General features: G+C 48.3%; 1 protein-coding gene across 5 annotated transcripts in view; it reads left to right on the top strand.

Annotated features, from left to right (window-relative positions):
* Positions 1-22,631, top strand: part of SLC39A14 (solute carrier family 39 member 14) — a 60,986-nt gene extending 38,355 nt beyond the window's left edge. For 3 of the 5 annotated variants that reach the window (XM_050801434.1, XM_050801432.1, XM_050801430.1), the window contains exons 2-9: positions 3,654-3,932; positions 7,649-7,835; positions 11,374-11,543; positions 14,101-14,223; positions 15,093-15,281; positions 15,397-15,604; positions 17,003-17,187; positions 19,531-22,631. In XM_050801434.1, the coding sequence (XP_050657391.1) occupies positions 3,669-3,932; positions 7,649-7,835; positions 11,374-11,543; positions 14,101-14,223; positions 15,093-15,281; positions 15,397-15,604; positions 17,003-17,187; positions 19,531-19,677 (1,473 nt within the window). In that variant the 5' untranslated portion in view covers positions 3,654-3,668 and the 3' untranslated portion in view covers positions 19,678-22,631. Of the gene's footprint in view, positions 1-3,653; positions 3,933-7,648; positions 7,836-9,284; positions 9,455-11,373; positions 11,544-14,100; positions 14,224-15,092; positions 15,282-15,396; positions 15,605-17,002; positions 17,188-19,530 lie in introns of all 5 variants that reach the window. The other 2 variants (XM_050801433.1, XM_050801431.1) reach the window with 1 other exon arrangement.
* Positions 22,632-23,573: the final 942 nt, after the last annotated feature.

Raw genomic sequence — 23,573 nt, 5'->3', positions numbered from 1 at the left:
ATTCTGTGCGTGCCGCATACGTGGATCCTAAAGCGTGTAATGTCCCTGGCAATATCATAGTAGGGGACTTACGTGGTGTGTGTGCCCCAGGGCCTGGAGTTGAGATACTTTAGTTTGCCACAGGACATTCCTGACAGTTCCACTAGCAGCCTAATGTTTGGGCTGAGGGAGTCAGAGTTGGGAACCCTGCTGATTATAAGTCTTATAATTATTGTAGCTAAATTTTATTGAGTGCTTTCTATGTGGTTCAGGCAAGCTTGGCAAGGGCCTTGCCATGGCTTGTGCTGTTAGATTCTCAAAGTGATCTAATGAAGTGGATACCAATTTTATAGAGGAAAAAACTGAGGACAGAGGGAGACCCGGGTTGCTTGTCTGTAGTTACTTATAAGCAGCTGTGTAGAAATTCAAGGTAGGTTTGTCTGACACTGAAGGCCATGATAAGCTGCATCGCTGCTTTGAGTGATTCTAGAATATTGACTCGAGTTAAATAATTTATCCAAGATCACACTGCTGGTAAGTGGCAGAGCCAGGATTCAGGCAAGCCTGCTCTCAGCCTCTCTGCTGCTCTTCCTCTGTCATAAGCAAAGCCCCAGGGCGTGTGATGTACTGAGATTAGTGCCTGAGCCCTGGGTGCCTGGGGGAAGAAATGGCTGCAGTGATTGGCCGCTTCTTGGTCTGGAGCAAGGAGACTCATTTTCCCCTCTTGATAATTTGTTTAGATCACTAATGAAATTATAACCATACTACGGGAGATGGTTAACAAAAGAAAAATCGTCATCAATTTTACTTTAAGCTTTTGTTTGTCTGTTCTTTTTCTCTTTTTTTTTTTTTTTTTTTTTTTTTTTGATATGGAGTCTTGCTCTGTCACCCAGGCTGGAGTGCAGTGGCACTATCTCGGCTCACTGCAACCTCCGCCTCCTGGGTTCAAGCAACTCTCCTGCCTCACCCTCCCGAGTAGCTGGGATTGTGTGTGCCTGGCTGATTTTCATATTTTTACTACAGATGGGATTTCACCACGTTGGCCAGGCTGGTCTCGAACTCCTGAGCTCAAATGATCCACCCGCCTCGGCCTTCTGAAGTGTTGGGATTACAAGCGTGAGCCACTGTGCCTGGCCTCATTGTCTGTGTTCTTTCTCAGTTCTAAACTCTGCCAAATAATTGCTCTGCTTTTTAACTTGCCATTATGCCATGACTCATTTATAGCTGCATAATATTCTGTGAAACTGATATGATTTACTTGACCCATAACACATCTTTCTGCATATAGCCTTTTTACTTTTGGATTACTTCTATTAGAGCAAATTAATTAATTATTTATTTGTTAATTGAAGGATTTATATATTTTCATTATCACATAGCTTTTCAAGAGTCCCATTGTTTATCCAGTCACTGGTATCTTATTCTATCGCTTAGCCTCATTCACATGAAATGTTTTATCTTAAAAAAATCTGGCTGGGCGCGGTGGCTTATGCCTGTAATCCCAGCACTTTGGGAGCCCGAGGCAGGTGACTCATCTGAGGTCAGCAATTCAAGACCAGCCTGACCAATATGGTAAATCCCTGTCTCTACTAAAAATACAAAATTAGCTGGGTATGGTGGCCGGCGCCTGTAATCCCAGCTACTCGGGAGGCTGAGGCAGGAGAATTGCTTGAACCTGGGAGGCGGAGGTTGCAGTGAGCCGAGTTGGCATCATTGCACTCCAGCCTGGACAACAAGAGTGAAACTCCATCTCAAAAAAAAAAAAAAAAAAGCTATGTTGCTATTTTAATAAGTAGCAAAATGGAAGCAGCCAAGTTTTACATTTATATTCTCAATACTATAGAGAGGCTGAGTGTTTTGTATGTGTTTAGTGATTTATACAGTATAGAAATAAAACTATGTCATGTCAAATGGTATATATTTTTGCCAGTCTGTAATTTTTCTTTTTTAGTTATGGTGTTTGTTTGTTTATTTATTTATTTTGAGATGGAGTCTCGCTGTGTCACCCAGGCTAGAGTGCAATGGTGCGATCTTGGCTCACTGCAAACCTCAGTCTCCCAGATTCAAGTGATTCTCCTGCCTCAGCCTCCTGGGATTACAGATGTGCACCACCATGCCTGGCTAATTTTTTGTATTTTTAGTAGAGATGGGGTTTCACCATGTTGGCTAAGCTGGTCTCGAACTCCTGACCTTTTGATCCACCCACCTCAGCCTCCCAAAGTGTTGGGATTACAGGTGTGAGCCACAGCGCCCAGCTGATGTTTATTTTTTAACAGCTTTATTTCAGAGGATTTCAAACATACATAAAAGTAGACAGGGCTGGGCGCAGTGACTCACGCCTATAATCCCAGCACTTTGGGAGGCCGAGGTGGGTGGATCACTTGAGCCCAGGAGTTCGAGACCAGCGGGCCAACATGGTGAAACCCCATCTCTACTAAAAATACAAAAATTAGCCAGGCGTGATGGCGGGTGCCTGTAATCCCAGGTCCTCAGAAGGCTGAGGCAGGAGAATTGCCTGAACCTGGGAGGTAGAGGTTGCAGTGAGCCGAGATCACACCACTGCACTTTAACCTGGGAAACGGAAAGACTGTCTAAAACAAAAACAAAAACAAAACTAGACAGAGAGTCTGATGAATTCCCATCTACCTGTCTCTTCGTTCCAGTGAATGTCAGCTCATGCCTGATCATGTCTCATCCACACCCCCATGCTCGTACCCCCTCCTTTATTTTGAAGCAGACCCCAGATATAAGGATGTTAAATTCATGGGTATTTCAGTACCTCTAAAAGGACTTCTAAAAAATCGTAACTGGCTGGGCGCAGTGGCTCACGCCTGTAATTCCAGCACTTTGGGAGGCCGAAGTGGGTGGATCACCTGAGGTCACCAGTTTGAGATCAGCCTGGTCAACATGATGAAATCCTGTCTCTACTATAAATACAAAAAAATTAGCCAGGTGTGGTGGCAGACGCCTGTAATCCCAGCTACTCGGGAGGCCTGAGAATCACTTGAACCCAGGAGGCAGAGGCTGTAGTGAGCTAAGATTGCGCCATTGCACTGCAGCCTGGGCAATGAGTGAAACTCCGTCTCTAAATAAATAAATAAATAAAATCATAACCACATTGCTGTTTTGTTTTGTTTTTTTTTTTAATTTTTCAATCTAATCAAACCTGTTTAGTTTGTCCTTTTTATTCGTTTTTATTCTGTCCCTTCAAAAGAACGGTTTTTTTTTTTTTTTTTTTGAGACGGAGTCTTGCTCTGTCGCCCAGGCTGGAGTGCCGTGGCCGGATCTCAGCTCACTGCAAGCTCCGCCTCCCGGGTTCACGCCATTCTCCTGCCTCAGCCTCCCGAGTAGCTGGGACTACAGGCGCCCGCCACTTCGCCCGGCTAGTTTTTTGTATTTTTTAGTGGAGACGGGGTTTCACCGTGTTAGCCAGGATGGTCTCGATCTCCTGACCTCGTGATCCACCCGTCTCGGCCTCCCAAAGTGCTGGGATTACAGGCTTGAGCCACCGCGCCCGGCCAAGAACGGTTTTTCTCAAAGGCTAATTCAAGAAGGAGCAGAGAGGCAGAGACCGATGGATAGTCTCCCCATGTTTAGTGTGTGGCGGACGGGCCCGGCGCAGTTGCCGGCACACAGGGAGAGGCCTCAGCTTCATCTGCCTTTTTCTCTCACAGGCTTATTCAGTCACCATGAAGCTGCTGCACCCGGCCTTCCAGAGCTGCCTCCTGCTGACCCTGCTTGGCTTATGGAGAACCACCCCTGAGGCGCACGCTTCGTCCCCGGGTGCGCCAGCTATCAGCGCTGCCTCCTTCCTGCAGGATCTAATGCATCGCTATGGCGAGGGTGACAGCCTCACTCTGCAGCAGCTGAAGGCCCTGCTCAACCACCTGGATGTGGGAGTGGGCCGGGGTAATGTCACCCAGCACGTGCAGGGACACAGGAACCTCTCCACGGTAAGGCTCCCCTGCAAGCCAGCAGCTCTGCTCAGCCCTGTCTCTGGCCTCTCGGGGTTCCCTGTCTAGTTGGGCCCAGGGCAGCGTGGCAGAGGTAAGATGAGGCAGGCAAGTCTCTGATAGAGTGGACAGGCTGATTCTTTTTCCCCCATTGTCTGAATCAGCAAATTCTGAGTCTCTGCAGTACCTTCTGACCCCCTGCATAGGTGTTCTGAAGCCCTTAACAAAAGGCAGCCTGGGGCCGGGCATGGTGGCTCACGCCTGTAAGCCCAGCACTTTGGAAGGCCAAGGCGGGTGGATTTTCTGAGGTCAGGGGTTCGAGACCGGCCTGGCCAACATGGAGAAACCCTGTCTCTACTAGAAATACAAGAATTAGGCCGGGCGCGGTGGCTCAAGCCTGTAATCCCAGCACTTTGGGAGGCTGAGACGGGCGGATCACGAGGTCAGGAGATCGAGACCATCCTGGCGAACACGGTGAAACCCCGTCTCTACTAAAAAAATACAAAAAACTAGCCGGGCGAGGTGGCGGGCGCCTGTAGTCCCAGCTACACAGGAGGCTGAGGCAGGAGAATGGCGTAAACCCGGGAGGCGGAGCTTGCAGTGAGCTGAGATCCGGCCACTGCGCTCCAGCCCCGGCGACAGAGCGAGACTCCGTCTCAAAAAAAAAAAAAAAAAAAAAAAGAATTAGCGGGGCATGGGGGCAGGTGCCTGTGATCCCAGCCATGCAGGAGGCTGAGGCAGGAGAATCACTGGAACCCAGGAGGTAGAGGTTGCAGTGAGCCAAGATCGAGCCATTGCACTCCAGCTTGGGCAACAAAGCGAGACTCTGTCTCAAAACAAAACAAAAGGCAGCCTGGAAGTGCAGTTCTCAGCGCCCCCAGGGTCTTCCCCAGAACCGCACTTGAGTGACTTAGAAATGCTGAGAAAACATGACTCCTGGGACAGTATTTCTCAGAGAGTTTACCATTGACAGAGCCCATTACATCCCGGGTGAGTCCGCAGTCCCTGCAGGTGCAGGTGAGATTATCTGCATTTTATAGGAGAGGACACCGAGAGTCCCTCAGTGAGTCCCTGCAGAGACCAGGGCTAGAACGCCAGGTCTTTGGATTCTGTGTTCTTTCTTCCATATCATCTCTGCTAATCAGACTCTGGGGCTATTTGTGGCAGCCAAATATAAGTCAGACAGCAAAATCTTTATATATCGACTTCGTTCCCTGTGCTGGTGTTGTGAGAAATAGAGAAAAATGAGTCATATTTAGGGAGTTGACTATCATGATGGGGAGTTCAACCAACAGAGGACAAAGTCAGCAGGCGCTGAAATGAAGTGTTGCATTTTGTGGGTTGGACGGTAATTGTAGGATGCAGAAATGAGAGGGGGAGATGAGTGTGCTGCAATCATCAGGGAAGGCTCATGCATGGGATGTCCTCCAGCTGCCACTTGAAAGATGAGTGTAGTGTGGAGATAAAATGGATGGGGGTGCTGGACGCGCTGGCTCACGCCTGTAATCCCAGCACTTTGGGAGGCCGAGGCAGGCAGATCACTTGAGGTCAGAAGTTCGAGACTAGCCTGGCCAACAGGGCGAAACCCCGTCTCTACTAAAAATACAAAAATTAGCCGGGTGTGGTGGTGGGTGCCTGTAATCCCAGCTACTCCAGAGGCTGAGGTGAGAGAATCACTTGAACCCAGGAGGTAGAGGCCTCAGTGAGCCAAGATCGCGCCACTGTACTCCAGCCTGGGTGACAGAGCCAGACTCCATCTCGGGGAAAAAAAAAAAAAAGGCGGGGCGGGGTGGCTGGGCGCGATGGCTCATGCCTGTAACCCCAGCACTTTGGGAGGCCGAGGCAGGTGGATCACGAGGCCAAGAGAGCAAGACCATCCTGGCCAACATGGTGAAACTCCGTCTCTGCTAAAAATACAAAAATTAGCTGGGCTTGGTGGCGGGTACCTGTAATCCCAGCTACTCGGGAGGCTGAGGCAGGAGAATCACTTGGACCCGGGAGACAGAGGTCGCAGTGAGCCGCGATTATGCCACTGCACTCCAGCCCGGTGACAGAGCGAGACTCCATCTCAAAAAGAAAAAATTTTAAAAAGGGACAGGGGAACCACGTGGTATGGATGCAGAACGACCTGAGCACAGCAGACACCTGAGCCGGAGAGGAGCTTGCCCCCGTGCCCCTGCGGGGTGATGCAGCTGCGTGAGCCTCAGGACCCACCAGGATAGCAGCAGCATCTTGGGGTGGCGGGAGTCCAGCCCTCAGCCTTAGAGGCCCAGGCACTTATTTTGGCAGCACACCGAGAGGGCTGACTCTCAGAGATATGCCCATGTGAGACCGAACTCAGAAGAGGCCTGGCATGTCGATGTACACAGTATAATTAGAAGTGGAGCTGCAGATTTCACAGGAACGGTTCGTGAGAAGCGCTTACCTGCCACCTCCCAAGGTGACTGCATGCGATGGCTGCTGGCCGGCCATGGCCCACTTTGAATCTTCAGGTTTCCCTCCCCTAACCTCTGTGAACATATATGTCTTTCAGGCTGAGGGCAGTCCTACGGTCCTATGGTTGAGGATGTGTGGGGCTGATCGGGCAGCACCACAGTTTTGGCAGAGCCCCACCCTCAGATATTTCAGCTTCAGAGAAGTAACTGGAACCTGCATTTTAACATAATAGCGCCCTGGGCTATTGTGATGTGCAGCCAGATTTGGTACGAAGCTTGTATCTTCAGGCACACACACAGAATGGTGTTTTCTTTCTTTCTTTTTTTTTTTTTTTGTGTGAGAGATGAAGTCTTGCTCTGTTGCCCAGGCTGGAGTGCAATGGCGTGATCTCGGCTCACTGCAACCTCCGCCTCCTGGCTTCAAGTGATTCTCCTGCCTCAGCCTCCTGAGTAGCTGGGATTACAGGCGTGAGCTACCATGCCCGGCTAATGTTTGTATTTTTAGTAGCGATGGGGCTTCACCGTGTTGGCCAGGCTGGTTTTGAACTCCTGACCTCAAATGATTTGCCCATCTCAGCCTCCCAAAGTGCTGGGATTACAGGCGAGAGCCACTGCACCCAGCCCCAGAATGGTGTTTTCTAGAAACCATACACTCTAGTGACAATGTTTTTTTTTTTTTTTTTTTTTTTTTTTTTTAGAGGGAGGGTGTTGCTCTGTCACCCAGGCTGGAGTGCAGTGGCATGATCATAGCTCATTCACTGTAGCCTCCAACTCCTGGGCTCTAGCAGTCCCCCTGCCTCAGCCTCATTGGTAGGTGAGACGACAGGTATGTGCCACCACACTTTGCTAATTTTTCAACTTTTTGTAAAGAAGGGGTTTCATGTTGCCCAGGCTGGTCTCCAATTTCTGTCCTCAAGTGATCCTCCTGCCTTGGCCTTCCAAAGTGCTGGGATTACAGTGTTAGCCACCATGCCTGGCCACTTTGGTGACAATGATTGGAATCTTGTCATTCTCAAAGTTTCTCAGGCACTCATTTACCGATAGTTGTACTTATGATATGTAACTTTCGTGGCTGGCTGAGCCATAAGGATTAGTTACTAGTTTTTTAAGTTTAGGGAACACCTTGTCCTCATCCCTAGACTAGATGAATCTACAAATTCCCTGAAATTTGGACATTTCTGTCTTTTTTTTTCCTCTGGGCAGGCTGAGTAGGTTGCTGTTTAGCGGGGCAAGGCCTGACCTTTGGGGTCTAAGCGGCTTCCTGCCCTTCCTGTGTTTCAGTGCTTTAGTTCTGGAGACCTCTTCGCTGCCCACAATTTCAGCGAGCAGTCACGGATTGGGAGCAGCGAGCTCCAGGAGTTCTGCCCCACCATCCTCCAGCAGCTGGATTCCCGGGCCTGCACCTCGGAGAACCAGGAAAATGAGGAGAATGAGCAGACGGAGGAGGGGCGGCCGAGCGCTGTCGAAGGTGAGCCAGGCCGGGAAGGCAGGAGCCCATCTCCCAGCTCACCCTGGGCTCACAAGGACTCCTGGGCTGAGCTGCTGCTGCTCCTCACTGAATGCCTCACTAGTGATGACCGGGATGAGGCTGTCAGTGTCAGGAGGGGGAACGATGATTGGATGGATAATTTTTGTATTTGCAAGGATGGCCTAGCACGTTGTCAGACTCCTGGGCTGTAGCTGGCGAATGTTCAGAGCATTGGACTTTTTGAGCAGCCTATGGATGCCTTTTTGGTCCACTTTTTGTTTTATGTTGAACCACAGGGGCCCAACCCTTTGGTTTTTTTAATCTTTTTTTTTTTTTTTTTTTTTTTTGAGGTAGGATGTCGCTCTGTCTCCAAGGCTGGAGTCCAGTGGTGCAATCATAGCTCACTACAGCCTCGATCTTCTGGCCTAAAGCGACCCTCCTGCCTCAGCCTCCTGAGTAGCTGGGACTACAGATGTGCACGGCCATGGCCAGCTAATTTTTAAGTTTTTTGTAGAGACGGGGTCTCACTATGTTACCCAGGCTGGTCTCAAACTCCTGGGCTCAAATGATCCTCCTGCCTCGGCCTCCCAAAGTGCTTGGGTCACAGGCATGAGCCACCATACCTGGCCTACTTTGGTTTTATAGTTTTACCTTTAAGACCTCCCGGAGGCTGCTCTCGGCCCCTGAATCCTTCTTCCCCTCCCTATCCCGGTGTCCCTGATCCAGCCACAGTGGGATTGCCATGAGCTGTGAATGTACACCCTGATAGCCCTAAGCCCATAGGGCCGATGTGTGCTGCCTGACTCTTGGCACCTGGAATATATTGTCTGTGTTACTACAAGTCGCTGTTTTCTGCTGTCATTATTTACTTATATAGCTTTTTCTTGTTTTTTGTTTGTTTTGAGACGGACTTTCGTTCTTGTTGCCCAGGCTGGAGTGCGGTGGTGCAATCTCAGCTCACTGCAACCTGCGCCTCCTGGGTTCAAGCGATTCTCCTGCCTCAGCCTCCTGAGTAGCTGAGATTTCAGGTATGTGCCACCACGCCCGGCTAATTTTTTGTATTTAGTAGAGACGGGGTTTCACCACGTTAGTCAGGCTGGTCTCGAACTCCTGACCTCAGGTGATCCACCTGCCTCAGCCTCCCAAAGTGCTGGGATCACAGGCATGCACCGCCGTGCCTGGCCTACTTTGTATGGTTTTTAAGCTTCCATGCTGTTCGCATCTGTCTCTCCATGGAAAAGGTGTTTCTTTTGGACAGCAATTTTGATAGTTGCCATAGGCTTCTCCGCAGCATCTGGCGAGAGGTGGACTCAGCGAATGTTTACTGACGGGCTGGCGGATCTCAGTCTGCCCCCATCACACCTGAATTCAGAACAGCCCCGCCCTAGGCAGCAGGAATGTCCTCACCCTCAGTAATACAGGCCCTCGTCTGTTCTTGTTCCTCCACAGTGTGGGGCTTTGGTTTTCTCAGTGTCTCACTGATTAACCTGGCCTCTCTCCTGGGAGTCCTCGTCCTGCCCTGCACGGAGAAAGCGTTTTTCAGCCGTGTGCTCACTTACTTCATCGCCCTGTCCATTGGAACGCTGCTGTCTAATGCGCTATTCCAGCTCATCCCAGAGGTGCAGTAGAACAGAAACGTGCGCGTCCTCTTTCCCTGGGGCGGTGCAGCTGAGCCAATCAATTCCTCCCCTACCCTGGGCTCCAGGGCACCCAGTGACTGCCACCTGAGAAATGAACCTGTCCCTCGTATCAAAGCCACAAACAACTTCTAACTCTGGATCTCAGGGCCCACGTCTCACTCCTCTGGCCTCTGCAGGTGCTGTCAGATGCAAGGTTCTTCCAATTTTCCCTCCTCCTGGGGACTTGACTGTCTCCTCTCCCTTCCTAGGCCCCATACATAGGGCATCAAAGGAAAGCTGCGGCTATCAGCTGCCATCCATGCCTTTGGTGCTAAGTACTCGCTCTGTTCTAAGGAGAAATCCTGGCAGGACTCAGGTCTGGGCGCTAAGAGCTTATCCATCTGGAATGAGATGGAAGGAAAAGAAGTTACCAACTGATACGTAGAATTGGCCTAAAAAGCGAGTGTTCTTTAATTTTGAGCAGGCCATCATTTCTAGCATAGAGAGCCAAACATAGAACAAAGACTAAGACCAAGCAAAATTAAAATGACAAGATAAATAGAAGGGGCTCTCCGTCCTTCGTACCTTGCATCTTGACTTTTTCCTAAAAGGACTGACTTCCTGGTACTTTGACTTGACTGTTTTGAAATGTTAATTTTGTTGTTTAATTGTTATCACAGAGGAGCTGTAAAAATAAGACCCAAGTTGACAGTCTGCCCACTGTTTTAGCTCAGGCAGGGATGCTGCTGTCGGAGGTAAGGATACACAGACGCATGGTTGACCCCATTAGGGAGTGGTGGACGCTGCCCTTCACAAAGATCCCATGTCAGCCACTTCCCAGGCTTTCCCAGTCAAAAGACTCATCCAGAAAAGATAGCAGATGGGATGCTATGCCTTGCCTGTTCTTCCTGGTTGAATGTGAACCATCTTAGTGCCATCTCAAAATTCTGCATGGATCTGACAACACTCTGCAGGGGAGGCCTCAACTTGGGCTATTTTTTCAGCTCCAGCAATGGAATACGTTAATTTTTTAAAGATTTGAAATGAAGTGCCTTGTGACCTACTAAAATGGAAATACTGTTAATTGTGTGTGCTCTGCCCCTGTGGCCTGCCAGGGAGTGTCTCATCCTGGTCTGGTTCTGTCTTACCCTCTTTTGGGCCTGGATGGAGTGTCACACTGGGAAATGTTCAAGGAAATATTTTTGTGACAAGGTGTTCCTGGAACTCTGTTCTCTATGTTGGAACCCCTCTCAGAGCACATGGAAATGAGCAAAGAAGTTGATAGGTTAAGACACTGAATTTTATGGGCTCTGGGCATTCATTAATCGTTCTCCATCCCTTCTGCGCTGCACATCTGGCTTGGTTGTATCTCGCACAAAGCAAACCATGTGGTCATGGTGTCACCTGACCCTGCGCTATATGAAATGGACATGCAGAAGCAAACGCAGAAGCACAGTGATCAGCCTCTTTCCACATGCCTGTATGTCCTATAAAGAGAGCCCTCGAGTCCAAAGTCTGTCCTAGACAGCCTCTGTGATAGGTCTGGGCACACCTTGGGTGTGTGACAAGGCAGCACCCTGCCCTGCCAGTCACACCACTGGCAGGAATGATTTGGGGCCACCAGGCCACAGGGGCAGAAGTCACAGGATTCCAAGGCCACCTTGAATTCCTCTTTCTTCTGAACTGGTTGAAGGAAATTTCATCAGATTTGAATCACTAACAAATTTTCTATTTCTCTCTCCCTCCCTACTTGTCTCTCTCTGATTTTTCTTTTTTGTTCCTTTCATATCCACCAAACTTTTCCTTTCGACCTCCTTATCTGCTCCACCTTCTTCCCCCTAAATGGTGGTTGCTGTGCAATGGGGCGCGTGCCTTCTCTCCCTGCCCTGGGTGGGGCTGGCCCTCCCTCCGCATGGCAGTGTGGGGATATGGTCTCCTCTGTGTGACCGTCATCTCCCTCTGCTCCCTCCTGGGGGCCAGCGTGGTGCCCTTCATGAAGAAGACCTTTTACAAGAGGCTGCTGCTCTACTTCATAGCTCTGGCGATTGGAACCCTCTACTCCAACGCCCTCTTCCAGCTCATTCCGGAGGTATGGCAAGCCAGGGCCTTCACCCCGGAGCACGCCGGCGGGCACAGTGGGAGGACCTCCGTTTGGATGGAAGGCCTAGAGAGGGCACCTGGAGGCCCTTTCCTTTTGGAAAGTGAAGCTAGAACTTAGGCGTGAGCTAGGAGAGGCATCCTAGCATAGGCTGAAGAGCTGGGTTCAAATCTCAGCTCTGCTATCAGTAGGTTCTGTAACCCTAGACATGCCACTGACCTCACAGTGCCTCTGTTTCTTCAGATGTGAAATGGGGAGAGCAATAGAGCGGCCTCAGGACGATGCTGTGAGGGTGGAACGAGTGTTGTGGGCAGCACTGAGTGCCTGGTGCGGAAAGTGCAGTCTGGTGCGGAGTGAAAAGATGCAGTGTAGCGAGCTCACTCTGGCTCAGTTATGGTGCTCAGATTGAGGCGTTGGGTACAGAGAAGTTTAAAACACATCATCAGCCGGGCGCAGTGGCTCACGCCTATTTCCTCAGCACTTTGGGAGGCTGAGGCAGGTGGATCATTTGAGGTCAGGAGTTCAAGACCAGCCTGGCCAACATGGTGAAACCCCGTCTGTACTAAAAATACACAAATTAGCCAGGCATGGTGGCGCACACCTGTAATCCCAGCTATTCGGGAGGCACAAGAATCACTTGAACCCAGGAGATGGAGGTTGCGGTGACCCGAGATCACACCACTGCACTCCAGCCTGGGTGACAGAGTAAGACTCTGTCTCAAAACAAACCAACCCCTATATCATCAGAACCCATAGGTCTCAGTAAAAAGATCGTCCATAGAGAGTTTTGGGGCAAAGGCAATGCAAGTCAAACACTGTCTGGTTTTATATACCTTGACGGTACCTTTGCCTAATAAGTTCATGAGAAAACTTGCCACAAAAGAAGGCACTGATGGTGGTTCATCTAATTTGGTGTAATCCCCTCAGCAGAGCCATTAATTACAATAAGCACAGGATGTCTCCCTGTGGGTGGTCTCGCAAGCCTGGACAGCACCTCAGTTGAAGCAGAGATGACTGCATGTGCCTCTTACAACACTTGGTGTTTTGTAAAATGTCAGTTGGCTCCCTCCTAGTGGATCCTTAGATTAAATCCATGGCATCGATAAACAAGTAACGTTTCACCCCATTGGAATCTGACCTGCACCAGAGTGCGTATCCCTGAGCCGAGAACCCAGCTTTTGGGATTTCTGAAGCTCAGCTTGTGGTTCTGCATTCACCATCCTTTGTGGCTTTTTGCAGCGAGGTGTTAGTTGCCTGTTTTCACTTCACTTTTCCCCCAAGATGATTTGACTCCCCTGGAAAGTAAACATAAAGTGTTGTTTCCCTGGAGGGTAATGACTGGATTTGGCCTCTTTAAAACAGAAAGGCAACAAACAGCCCAGAGTTCCTTGAAGTTGGGATCAACTTTTATTTTGGACCAATTCATGAGAGGGCTGGAGTTTATTCAAGGCCCGTTTCCGATCAGAAAACAGAGGAACAGCTCTGTAAATATATATACCTCCCATGTACCCACAAAAATTTTTAAAAATAAAATAGGAGCAAGTCGTTACATACTTTTTGTTTTTGTTTTTGAGACAGAGTCTCACTCTGTCACCCAGGCTGGAGTGCAGTGGTGCGATCTCGGCTCACTGTGATCTCTGCTTTCTGGGTTCAAGCCATTCTCCTGCCTCAGCCTCCCTAGTAGCTGGGATTATAAGTACACCACCAGGCCCAGGTAATTTTTGCACTTTTTTAGTAGAGATGGGGTTTCGCCATGTTGGCCAGGTTGACCTCAAAACTCCTGGCCTCAAGTGATCCACCCACCTCAGTCCTCTAAAGTGCACGAGCCACCGTGCCCGGGCAGGCCATTAAACATATTCACAAGAACCCACCATAAATCAGGAGCGTAACCTAGGACAGAATTCTCTTGATTTCTCCTTCTGTCCTCTTCCCAGTGGATTCTCCCCTCCCTCTTTGATAAGTGACAATTTCAGAAAGGACTCAAAACAAAACCCAAAAATTGACGCTCGCAATAACACAGTCCGCTTTCTTGGTTCTGTGGTCACGGGGGAGTCTGCGGTCAGGAAGATGCTGCAGTTCTTATTATTTAACTGGGAAATGGGTTTCCTGTTTTAGAAAGTATAATTACACCATCTCCTTTTGTGTTTACAGGCAGGTCAGCCAGGAACACTAGATAAGATGAAAATAAATACAAGTGTCTGCTCCTTCAGTATGAAATCTGCTGGCAGTGAATGCCTTCATAGCCAAGCACCAAGAGAAATCAAAAGTGGAAAACCATATTGGAGATTTCTCTTTCTGGGATTAAAATTCTACAGATGATCAGTCATTTGCATCAGCAAATAAGCTTGAGAAGAACCTGGCAGGTTTAGTGTTGTCACATCAGGGAAACACCAAGGACTAGGTTTTTGCTGGAAAGAGGATGGGTAGATGGCAGAGTTACTCTAGTATGCCTCTCTCCTTTCCTAGAGTCAAGGAAGTAGTTAAGAGATAAGACCAGTAAAGATGCTTTATTTTCTTTAAAACTCATTTTCTTTTCCTGGGTCCACAGGCTTTTGGTTTCAACCCTCTGGAAGATTATTATGTCTCCAAGTCTGCCGTGGTGTTTGGGGGCTTTTATCTTTTCTTTTTCACAGAGAAGATCTTGAAGATTCTTCTTAAGCAGAAAAATGAGGTGAGGCTCAACTGTTGTTGAAGAAAGCTCTTCTAGGGAAAGCACCCATCTCAAAAAATGTCGATGTATTGTGGTGGTGGCGGTGGTGGTGACGGTCTTAGCCCAATATCACCAATTTCATGAAACTCGAATTTCTTGAGGAGACAATCCCATTTCCCCTCCTGAGGGTATTTGGCCAGAAGTGAGGCCAGACCAGAAACTAGATCTGGCCAGGGTGCCTTCTACTAAGCAGTAGTTTATCGCCTTTGTTTTGTTCTAGATGATTTTCTTAATATATTGGTAGCTTTACAGGATGGGGAGAAGAGCTTGATGACATGCATTCATTCTGTATGAAGTATGAGGCTGCAGAGAAACAGGACTATTATAGTACAGTTTCAAAAAGATATCTTTAGTGGCTGGCACGCAGTTATTCCCTAAATAGCTGCCGAATTGAGTGAGATTAGCCATTGCAAAAGAGGAGCTCTAAATATTTGAGCAGTGGCTGCCTTGCTGGAATAAGCATGTACCCCAGGGAGGCAGCTTTGACATCTGTCTGACACCAGGTCCCTCGCACTCGGTGCGGCTTTATATATAGATATTAGAAACAGGGTCTCGCTTCGTTGCCCAGGCTGCTCTCAAACTCCTCAGCTCAAGCAGTCCTCCCACCTCGGCCTCCCACTGTGCTGGGATTACAGGTGTGAGCCACCGTGCCCAACCATGGCTTTATATAACAGCTTTTGCTACGTTTCTGGGCGCGTGACCTGCTTGTGTCCTCTTTGATGGTCGGGCTGAGGTCTTCCAGTGTGTGAAGCGCCTCCTTGGAGCATGTGCTCAGTCAGGTTTGTGGTTTTGGTGAATGTCATGCTGATTCCTCCCTGTCACCCCTCCAGCATCATCACGGACACAGCCATTATGCCTCTGAGACACTTCCCTCCAAGAAGGACCAGGAAGAGGGGGTGATGGAGAAGCTGCAGAACGGGGACCTGGACCACATGATTCCTCAGCACTGCAACAGCGAGCTGGACGGCAAGGCGCCCGTGGTGGACGAGAAGGTCATTGTGGGCTCGCTCTCTGTGCAGGTCAGTGGGCCACCAGCTGCTTGGTGGAGCCTCTAAGAGGTCGAGTCAGGCTTACCTTGAGGGCACGCGGTCCAGCCTTTGACTCTGCTGGCCCCGTGGGTGTGCTTTCTCCTAGGACCTGCAGGCTTCCCAGAGTGCTTGCTACTGGCTGAAAGGTGTCCGCTACTCTGACATCGGCACTCTGGCCTGGATGATCACTCTGAGCGACGGCCTCCACAATTTCATCGACGGCCTGGCCATTGGTGCTTCCTTCACTGTGTCGGTTTTCCAAGGCATCAGCACCTCGGTGGCCATCCTCTGTGAGGAGTTCCCACATGAGCTGGGTAAGTGTGCGTCCCCCGTTCCACTGGTGCTCCCTCGGGTGGTGGTACAGGCCCCCTTCCTGTGGCTGGTTCCTTGCTCCCGTCTCCCTGTTTTCACAGTGCTTATTGTAGCTGATTAACATGCTCCCAAAGCTTCATGGACCCTAATCACTGTTTCTTTTTTTTTTTTTTTTTTTTGAGACGGAGTGTCGCACTGTCACCCAGGCTGGAGTGCAGTGGCACGATCTCTGCTCACTGCAAGCTCCACCTCCCGGGTTCAAGCGATTCTCCTGCCTCAGCCTCCCAAGTAGCTGGGATTACAGGCACCCGCCACCACGCCTGGCTATTTTTTTTTTTTTTTTTTTTTTTTTTTTTGTATTTTTAGTAGAGATGGGGTTTCACTGTGTTGGCCAGGCTGGTCTTGAGCTCCTGACCTCGTGATCCACCCACCTCCGCCTCCCAAAGTGCTGGGATTACAGGCATGAGCCACCGCACCTGGCCTAATCACCATTTCTTAACAATTAAATAGATAATTTAAAATGATGGGGTTTTTATAGGGGTGTTTGTTTCCTGTTAGCCCCGTATGCAGTGGCTCAGTTCTCACATATACAGTGGGGTTAATAAGAATTGAACACAGGAGGCGGGTTTAGAATGATAGTGAGGATTAAAGGAAAGCAAAGGGTGAGAGGGACTTCCCATGTGCCAGGTGCTATTCTGAGCACTCAGTAAAGGCTCTCTCTTCTAGCCTGTTAATCTTCCAAAAGCTCAGGTGCCTGGCAGGTGGATGAACCAGGGGGTAGGAGGGGCTTAGTTTGATCAGAGGGAGAGTATAAAAAGCCAGTAATTACTCCAGAGGCTTTAGGGACAACTTAGGGTCAAGTTCTGGCTTTGCCATATATTGACTTGTGACTTTGGGCAAATCACTTAACTTCTCGCAGTCTCGACACTTCATTTCTCGCAGTCTTGATTTTGTTTCCATGGTAGTCGTGAGGAAGGGGGTTCCTTCTGTTTCACCATGAATCCAGAGAGAAATGAGGAGGCCAGTGCCAGCTGGTCATCTATTTTTAAAATCCTGGGAAAGATTTTCAGCCTCTAGGCTGGGTATACGGCCAGTTTGGCAAAGGAGACAGGTCTTGAACAGAAAGTTCAAGGGCCTGTCTTGTTCCCTCAGTCTTGAGTCTAGGGCTGTCTTGATTTTTTTCACCCACACTTTTAGCAGTCTGATGTCATCAGTGCACGCTGTCTCCCAAGACCTTGTATGACTGGCTCTCGCTCTGTTGCCAGGCTGGAGTCAAACTCCTGAGCTCAAGCGATCCTCCCACCTGAGCCTCCCGAGTAGCTGGGATGACAAGTGTGTATCACCATGTCCATCTGACTCTTCTTTCATCGTCCCTCCCCTTTTCGTTCTCCCTGCTGTAGGAGACTTTGTCATCCTGCTCAACGCTGGGATGAGCATCCAACAGGCTCTCTTCTTCAACTTCCTTTCTGCCTGCTGCTGCTACCTGGGTCTGGCCTTTGGCATCCTGGCCGGCAGCCACTTCTCTGCCAACTGGATTTTTGCGCTGGCTGGAGGAATGTTCTTGTATATTTCTCTGGCTGATATGGTAAGTATTCCACAGTTCATTGGATGGGAGGGCAACTATGGGGGCGTTAGGTAGGTAGTTTTTTTATTTTTGTTTTTATTTTATTTTATTTATTTATTTATTTTTTTTGAGACGGAGTCTCGCTTTGTCGCTCAGGCTGGAGTGCAGTGGCCGGATCTCAGCTCACTGCAAGCTCCGCCTCCCGGGTTCACGCCATTCTCCTGCCTCAGCCTCCGGAGTAGCTGGGACTACAGGCGCCCGCCACCTCGCCCGGCTAGTTTTTTGTATTTTTAGTAGAGACGGGGTTTCACCGTGTTAGCCAGGATGGTCTCGATCTCCTGACCTCATGATCCGCCCGTCTCGGCCTCCCAAAGTGCTGGGATTACAGGCTTGAGCCATCGCGCCCGGCCTATTTTTATTTTTTGAGACGGAGTCTCACTGTGTCTCCCAGGCTGGAGTGCAGTGGTGTGATCTCAGCTCACTGCAACCTCTGCCTCCTGGGTTCAAGTGATTCGCCTGCCTCAGCCTCCTGAGTAGCTGGGATTATAGACGTGCGCCACCACGCCTGGCTAATTGTTGTATTTTTAGTAGAGATGGGGTTTCACCATATTGGCCAGGCTAGTCTCGAACTCCCAACCTTAGGTGATCCACCCGCCTCGGCCTCCCCAAAGTGCTGGGATTACAGGCATGAACCACTGCACACGGCTGATAGTTTGTTTTTAATAACAGCTTTCTTAGCTTTCTTTCACACACCACAGAGTTTGTCTGTTTAAGGTGTACCTGCCATTCAGTGGTTTTTAAGAGGGCATTAGATTTTAAAGGAGGAAAAGTTTATGTTTTTGTTTGCATATGTCATTAAAGAAAATGATGATAATCAATCTATGGCCTTTATTACTTATTATGGAATAGCTGTGTATAGATAAGAGACAGAAGGAAGGAAAGAAACTGCCCCTGAAACAATAATGGCAATACTTTGGTTTGTTTCTTTTTTTATCTCAATGCATTGGACATGTCTTTTTCTTTAATTTTTAATTTTTAATTTTTTTTTTTTTTTTGAAATGGAGTCTCGCTCTGTCACCCAGGCTGGAGTACCGTGGCGCAATCTTGGCTCACTGCAAGCTCTGCCTCCCAGGTTCACGCCATTCTCCTGACTCAGCCTCCCGAGTAGCTGGGACTACAGGTGCCCGCCACCACGCCCAGCTGATTTTTTGTATTTTTAGTAGAGACGGGGTTTCACTGTGTTAGCCAGGATGGTCTCGATCTCCTGACCTTGTGATCTGCCCGCCTCGGCCTCCCAAAGTACTGGGATTACAGATGTGAGCCACTGTGCCCAGCCTAATTTTTTTTTAGACAGAGCGTCACTCACCCAGCCTGGAGCGCAGTCGCATGACCATAGGTCACTGCAACCTTGAACTCCAGAGCTGAAGTGATCCTCCTCCCTCCGTCTCCCAAGCAGCTAGGACTACAGGCTCCAGCCACCATGCCCAGCTAATTTTTTGAACTTTTATAGAATGGGGTCTCTATGTTGCCCAGGCTGGTCTTGAACTTCTGGCCTCAAGGGATCCTCCCATCTCAGCCTCTTAAAGTGCTGGGATTATAGGTGTGAGCCACTGTGTCTAGCCTGTTAATAACATCTTGGTAACAAAAAGACCTCTTCAAGTATTTAAAGTCCACAATAAGGCCAGGCATGGTGGCAGACACCTGTGGAGCTACTCAGGAGGCTGAAGTGGGACGATTGCTCGAGCCCAGGAGTTCGAGGCTGCAGTGAGCTATGATCGCACCACTGCACTCGAGCCTGGGCAACAGAGCAAGACCCTGTCTCAAAAACGGGGTTGGGGGGAGTCTATAATAAAAAGTTTATTTTTTTTTATCAGAGTATATTTATTTTTAGCCAGCCTCTAAACTCATCCAGAGCCACATACAGGTTGAGTACTTTGTTTTACCTAGATAGTTGTAAAGACGTGGTACCTGCTATTGTTAATTTTCTTTTTTTTGTTTTGTTTTGTTTTGTTTTTGAGACGGAGTCTCGCTCTGTTGCCCAGGCAAGAATGCAGTGGCGTGATCTCCACTCACTACAGCCTCTGTCTTCCGGGTTCAAGCAATTCTCCTGCCTCAGCCTCCCAAGTAGCTGGGACTGCAGGCCTGCGCCACCACGCCCAGCTAATTTTTATATTTTTAGTAGAGACAGGGTTTCACCATGTTGGTGAGGCTGGTCTCGAACTCCTGACCTGGTGAACCACTGCACCCGGCCCTGTTAATTTTCTTTGTCAACCAACCTGATCTATATCTCCATCACTGAATTGCCCTGGACTTACAAGATTAAGCAAGGAATTGCAGCTGTGTTGTTTCTTGCTTCTTTCCCAGTTCCCTGAGATGAATGAGGTCTGTCAAGAGGATGAAAGGAAGGGCAGCATCTTGATTCCGTTTGTCATCCAGAACCTGGGCCTCCTGACTGGATTCACCATCATGGTGGTCCTCACCATGTATTCAGGACAGATCCAGATTGGGTAGGGCCCTGCCAAGAGCCTGTAGGACTGGAAGTCGGGCCCTGGGCTGCCCGATCGCCAGCCGGAGGACTCACCATCCACAATGCACCACGGAAGAGACCGTTCTATGAAAAACTGACACAGACCGTATTCCTGCGTTCAAATGTCAGCCATTTGTAAAATGCTCTATCCTAGGAATAAGCTGCTCTGGTAACCAGTCTCTCGCTAGTGCCTCTTGCCCTCTTCTCACCTTTTCTCTCAGTGACTCTGGAACCTGAATCTAGCTTACAAGACAAGCCTGACATTTTTCTCTGATTACCTTGGCCTCCTCTTGGAACCAGTGCTGCCAGGTTTTGAATCCTTTACCCAACAATGCAAAACTAGAGCCAGTGGTTAGAACTTGGCTAGAAATATCAAGAGTTGATTCCATAGTGTAGGGCCCATGACTCTCACTGGGCACCTTGGACCTCCAGCTGGCCAACAGAAGAGACAGGAGACAGGAAGCCTTCCCATTTTTTCAAAGTCTGTTTAATTGCCTATTACTTCTTTCAAAGAGAACCTGAAGTCAGAACACAGGAGCAGGGTGAGAAGCGAGGCAGGGTTCATCCTGAATGGGAGAGGAAGTCGAACCGCTGTTGTGTGTCTTGTCAGGATGCTCACTTGTTCCTACTGAGATGCTGGGTATTGATTTTGTAACAGCACCTGGTGTTTCATGGCTGTCCAAGTGAGCTAACGTGGCGGTGTGGCTGCCTGGACCCCCTCTTTCAGGTGAACAACTGACAGAATGGAGGCTCAGGCTGTCTGCAAGAAAACAGTTGGTTTGGCTGTGATTTTTACCTCCTCTTCCCCACTGCCATCTTCTAAGAGACTTTGTAGCTGCCTCCCTAGAAGCACATTCTGAGCACATTTGAGACCTGTGTGTTAGAGGGGAGACTGCACAAACTATCCTCCCCGCTAGTTGAGACGTCTGCAGAGTGGCAAGCTGAGTTGTAGAACTGGGGTGCCATTTATGCTCTACTTAGACAAGGATAATCAGAAATGGAATCAGTGCAGGCAAAATTTAGGATTTACTGCTTCCATAAATCAAAGCATGACTAATAGGGGGTCTCTGAAACATAAGGTCACAAACTTCACTTAGGGCATCGCAGATGTTTGCTGAATGGCGGGCCTAATGATTCTGTTGCAGATGGGTTTTCAATGACCCGTCTAGGTTACTGCTTCCTTGCAAAAAAGTCGAATCCTGTATTGAATTGAATATGAATTGCTCTAACTCTCTCCAGAAAATGGATGGAGATACTTGTCTGCAAAACTGTCGGCCAGCCTCAGGCACTGTGGAGCCCTTGCCTCCGAGCTCTGGCTTCAAGGGGAGCTCATCTCCAGGTTCACTAGGTGAATTGATTTATTATTATCATATTGATAATGTGAGATTCTTTAGCCACTTTGGGGAGCCTGTCTCTCCAGAAGCCTTTCTTAGTGGTGCCCACAGTTGGAGCCCAGGGGCCATGTTTGCAAACTGATTCATGTGCATGGCTGACAGGAGTACTGGTTCACTACCAATGCCTGAGCTTTTCTCTTACATAGAAAAACTGTCCACTCTCAGTAATCACAAGCAGCATCCATTTTGTTTTCTCTTCTTGGGAGACATCTCTCAAACCAGGAATATTCTTGAAAAGAACATGAGCAGGAAAACTGCTGGTGATTCTTTTTTTTAGTTTTGATCTTGCCTGTTGGCTTTGGTACATTTGAGAATACGCTGAAGAGGGAGAATTTCAGTGATGGAGATTCTAGATTAAATATCAGGACTGATTTCCTGGTAAGATTATGGTCCAGTTTTACCAAAGAACCAATTCCTTGAATGTCGGAATCTAACTTTTTATATTGTCATTATTATTGTTGTTTTAAAATGGTTCTTCGTCTTTTCTGTTTTATTCTTCTCAAGCTGCTTTCAGGAGCTAGCAGAAAATAACTCAAAGTTGAAGACTCTGGAAGATTTTGCTTTAACCTAACTTGCATTGATGTATTAAATTTATAATTTTAGCATTCCCAATAGATCCTGTCATTCCTTAAACATAATACCCTTTGTCTTGGAGTAGAATATAGAGTTAGTGGATTTCTAGTTTAGGAGAGGAGCTCAAAACTATAATGTTTAACAAATTGAAATATGAAATAGGGTTTTTTTTTCCCTTTTTATGCACACCTATATTACCTTAAGGAATTTCCTTCCATAGACAGCTGCCTCAAAGGGAAATCCTCTTTAAACTGTCATTGGCGCAGAGGTCAGTCCTAGTCGGAGCTTGGGAGGGGTGCGCTCACATCGTCTGACTTGAGTTGCCACTGATTGTGGCAACAGCTTTGCCCCAAAAACTGGTGATTTCTTTCGATTTTTAGGTGTTGAATTTGCTGTTTCAAGCATTTGTACATATTAGAAGTCTAAGGAGTAGCAAGTCAGTGGGAGGACTTTTTCACCCCTGGCATTAGCAGCTTCAACCTTGTTTTCCACATGCACCAGCTCCTATTAATAAATTAGCAAGGAAAGTGTATGTCACGTGCAGGAACAGTGAGGCAGGGACAGGGGTTCTGCTCCTTCTCACCTCACCACTGGCGCGCAGCTTGCCCCTGTCTTTGCCCCCAAAGGTATTTTGTGTCTAGTGTCAAATGGGAGCGATTCTTCACTGGTCCTTAACCTTGGGTTTTAAAAAGGCAGCTTCCCTGTTTGGGTAGCGTAAGATCTGATTATAGTAAGTCCTCTTCCAAAGAGATGGCAATATGCTGGGCATCTGCTTCAAAAAAAAGTCTGATTTCTACAAGAGAGGTTAGGATTTTATTGTTCATATTTCCCTTTACAGTTCTGCAATTCCATCACAGTATTTTTTTAAAATAACTCAGGTGTTATGAGAAGAAATTAGAAAGGAAAATTAACTTATGTGGACTGTAAATGTTTTATTTGTAAGATTCTATAAATAAAGCTATATTCTGTAATTGTTGAGAATCCCACGTGTGATCATTTGCAATAAATGTGGATGTAATGAAGGCTGTTGAACACAAGGTGGCGATGGTGTCTCACAAAGTTTTGTTTTTACCAGGTCTGGTTCATCATCATTTGGGATTTTAGAAGGAGCTGGTTTTTGGTTTTTGGTTTTTGGGTTTTTTTTTTGAGACAGAGTTTTGCTCTTGTCGCCCAGGCTGGAGTGCAGTGGTGTGATCTCGGGTAACTGCAACCTCCGCCTCCCGGGTTCAAGCAATTCTTCTGCCTCAGCCTCCCTAGTAGCTGGGATTACAGGTGCCCGCCACCACTCCTGACTAAATTTTGTATTTTTAGTAGAGATGGGGTTTCACCATGTTGTCCAGGCTGGTCTCGAACTTCTGACCTCAGGTGATCAGCCCACCTTGGCCTCCCAAAGTTTTGGGATTACAGGCGTGAGTCATTGTGCCAGGCCAAGAAGGAAACTTTTATACTCTCTTTTCTTTTTTTGAGAAAGGGTCTCACTCTGTCACCCAGGCTGGAGTGCAGTGGCACGATCTCGGTTCATTACAACCTCCGCTTCCCGGGTTCAAGCAATTCTCATTCCTCAGCCTCCTAAGTAGCTGGGACTACAGGCATGCGGTACCATGCCCAGCTAATTTTTGAATTTTTAGTAGAGACGGGGTTGTGCCATGTTGGCCAGGCTGGTCTTAGAACTCCTGACTTCAGGTGATCAGCCTGCCTCGGCCTCCCAAGATGCTGGGATTACAGGCATGAGCCACCGTGCCTGGCCTATACTCACTTTAAACCTAATTGGTTTCTCTCTCTCTCTCTAGATATATCTATCTTCCTGTATAGATAGATAGATAACTCTGTATCTATATATATAGTTTTATATCTATCTAAAGAGAGAGAGTGAGTTTGAACTACCAGGCTCAAGTAATCTTACCACCTTAACC

The sequence above is a fragment of the Macaca thibetana genome, chromosome 8 (genome assembly GCF_024542745.1).
Source record: "Macaca thibetana thibetana isolate TM-01 chromosome 8, ASM2454274v1, whole genome shotgun sequence".
In the NCBI taxonomy this organism is placed as follows: domain Eukaryota; kingdom Metazoa; phylum Chordata; class Mammalia; order Primates; family Cercopithecidae; genus Macaca; species Macaca thibetana.
Note: the sequence above shows the minus strand (reverse complement) of the source record. Positions and strands in the feature narration are given on the sequence as shown.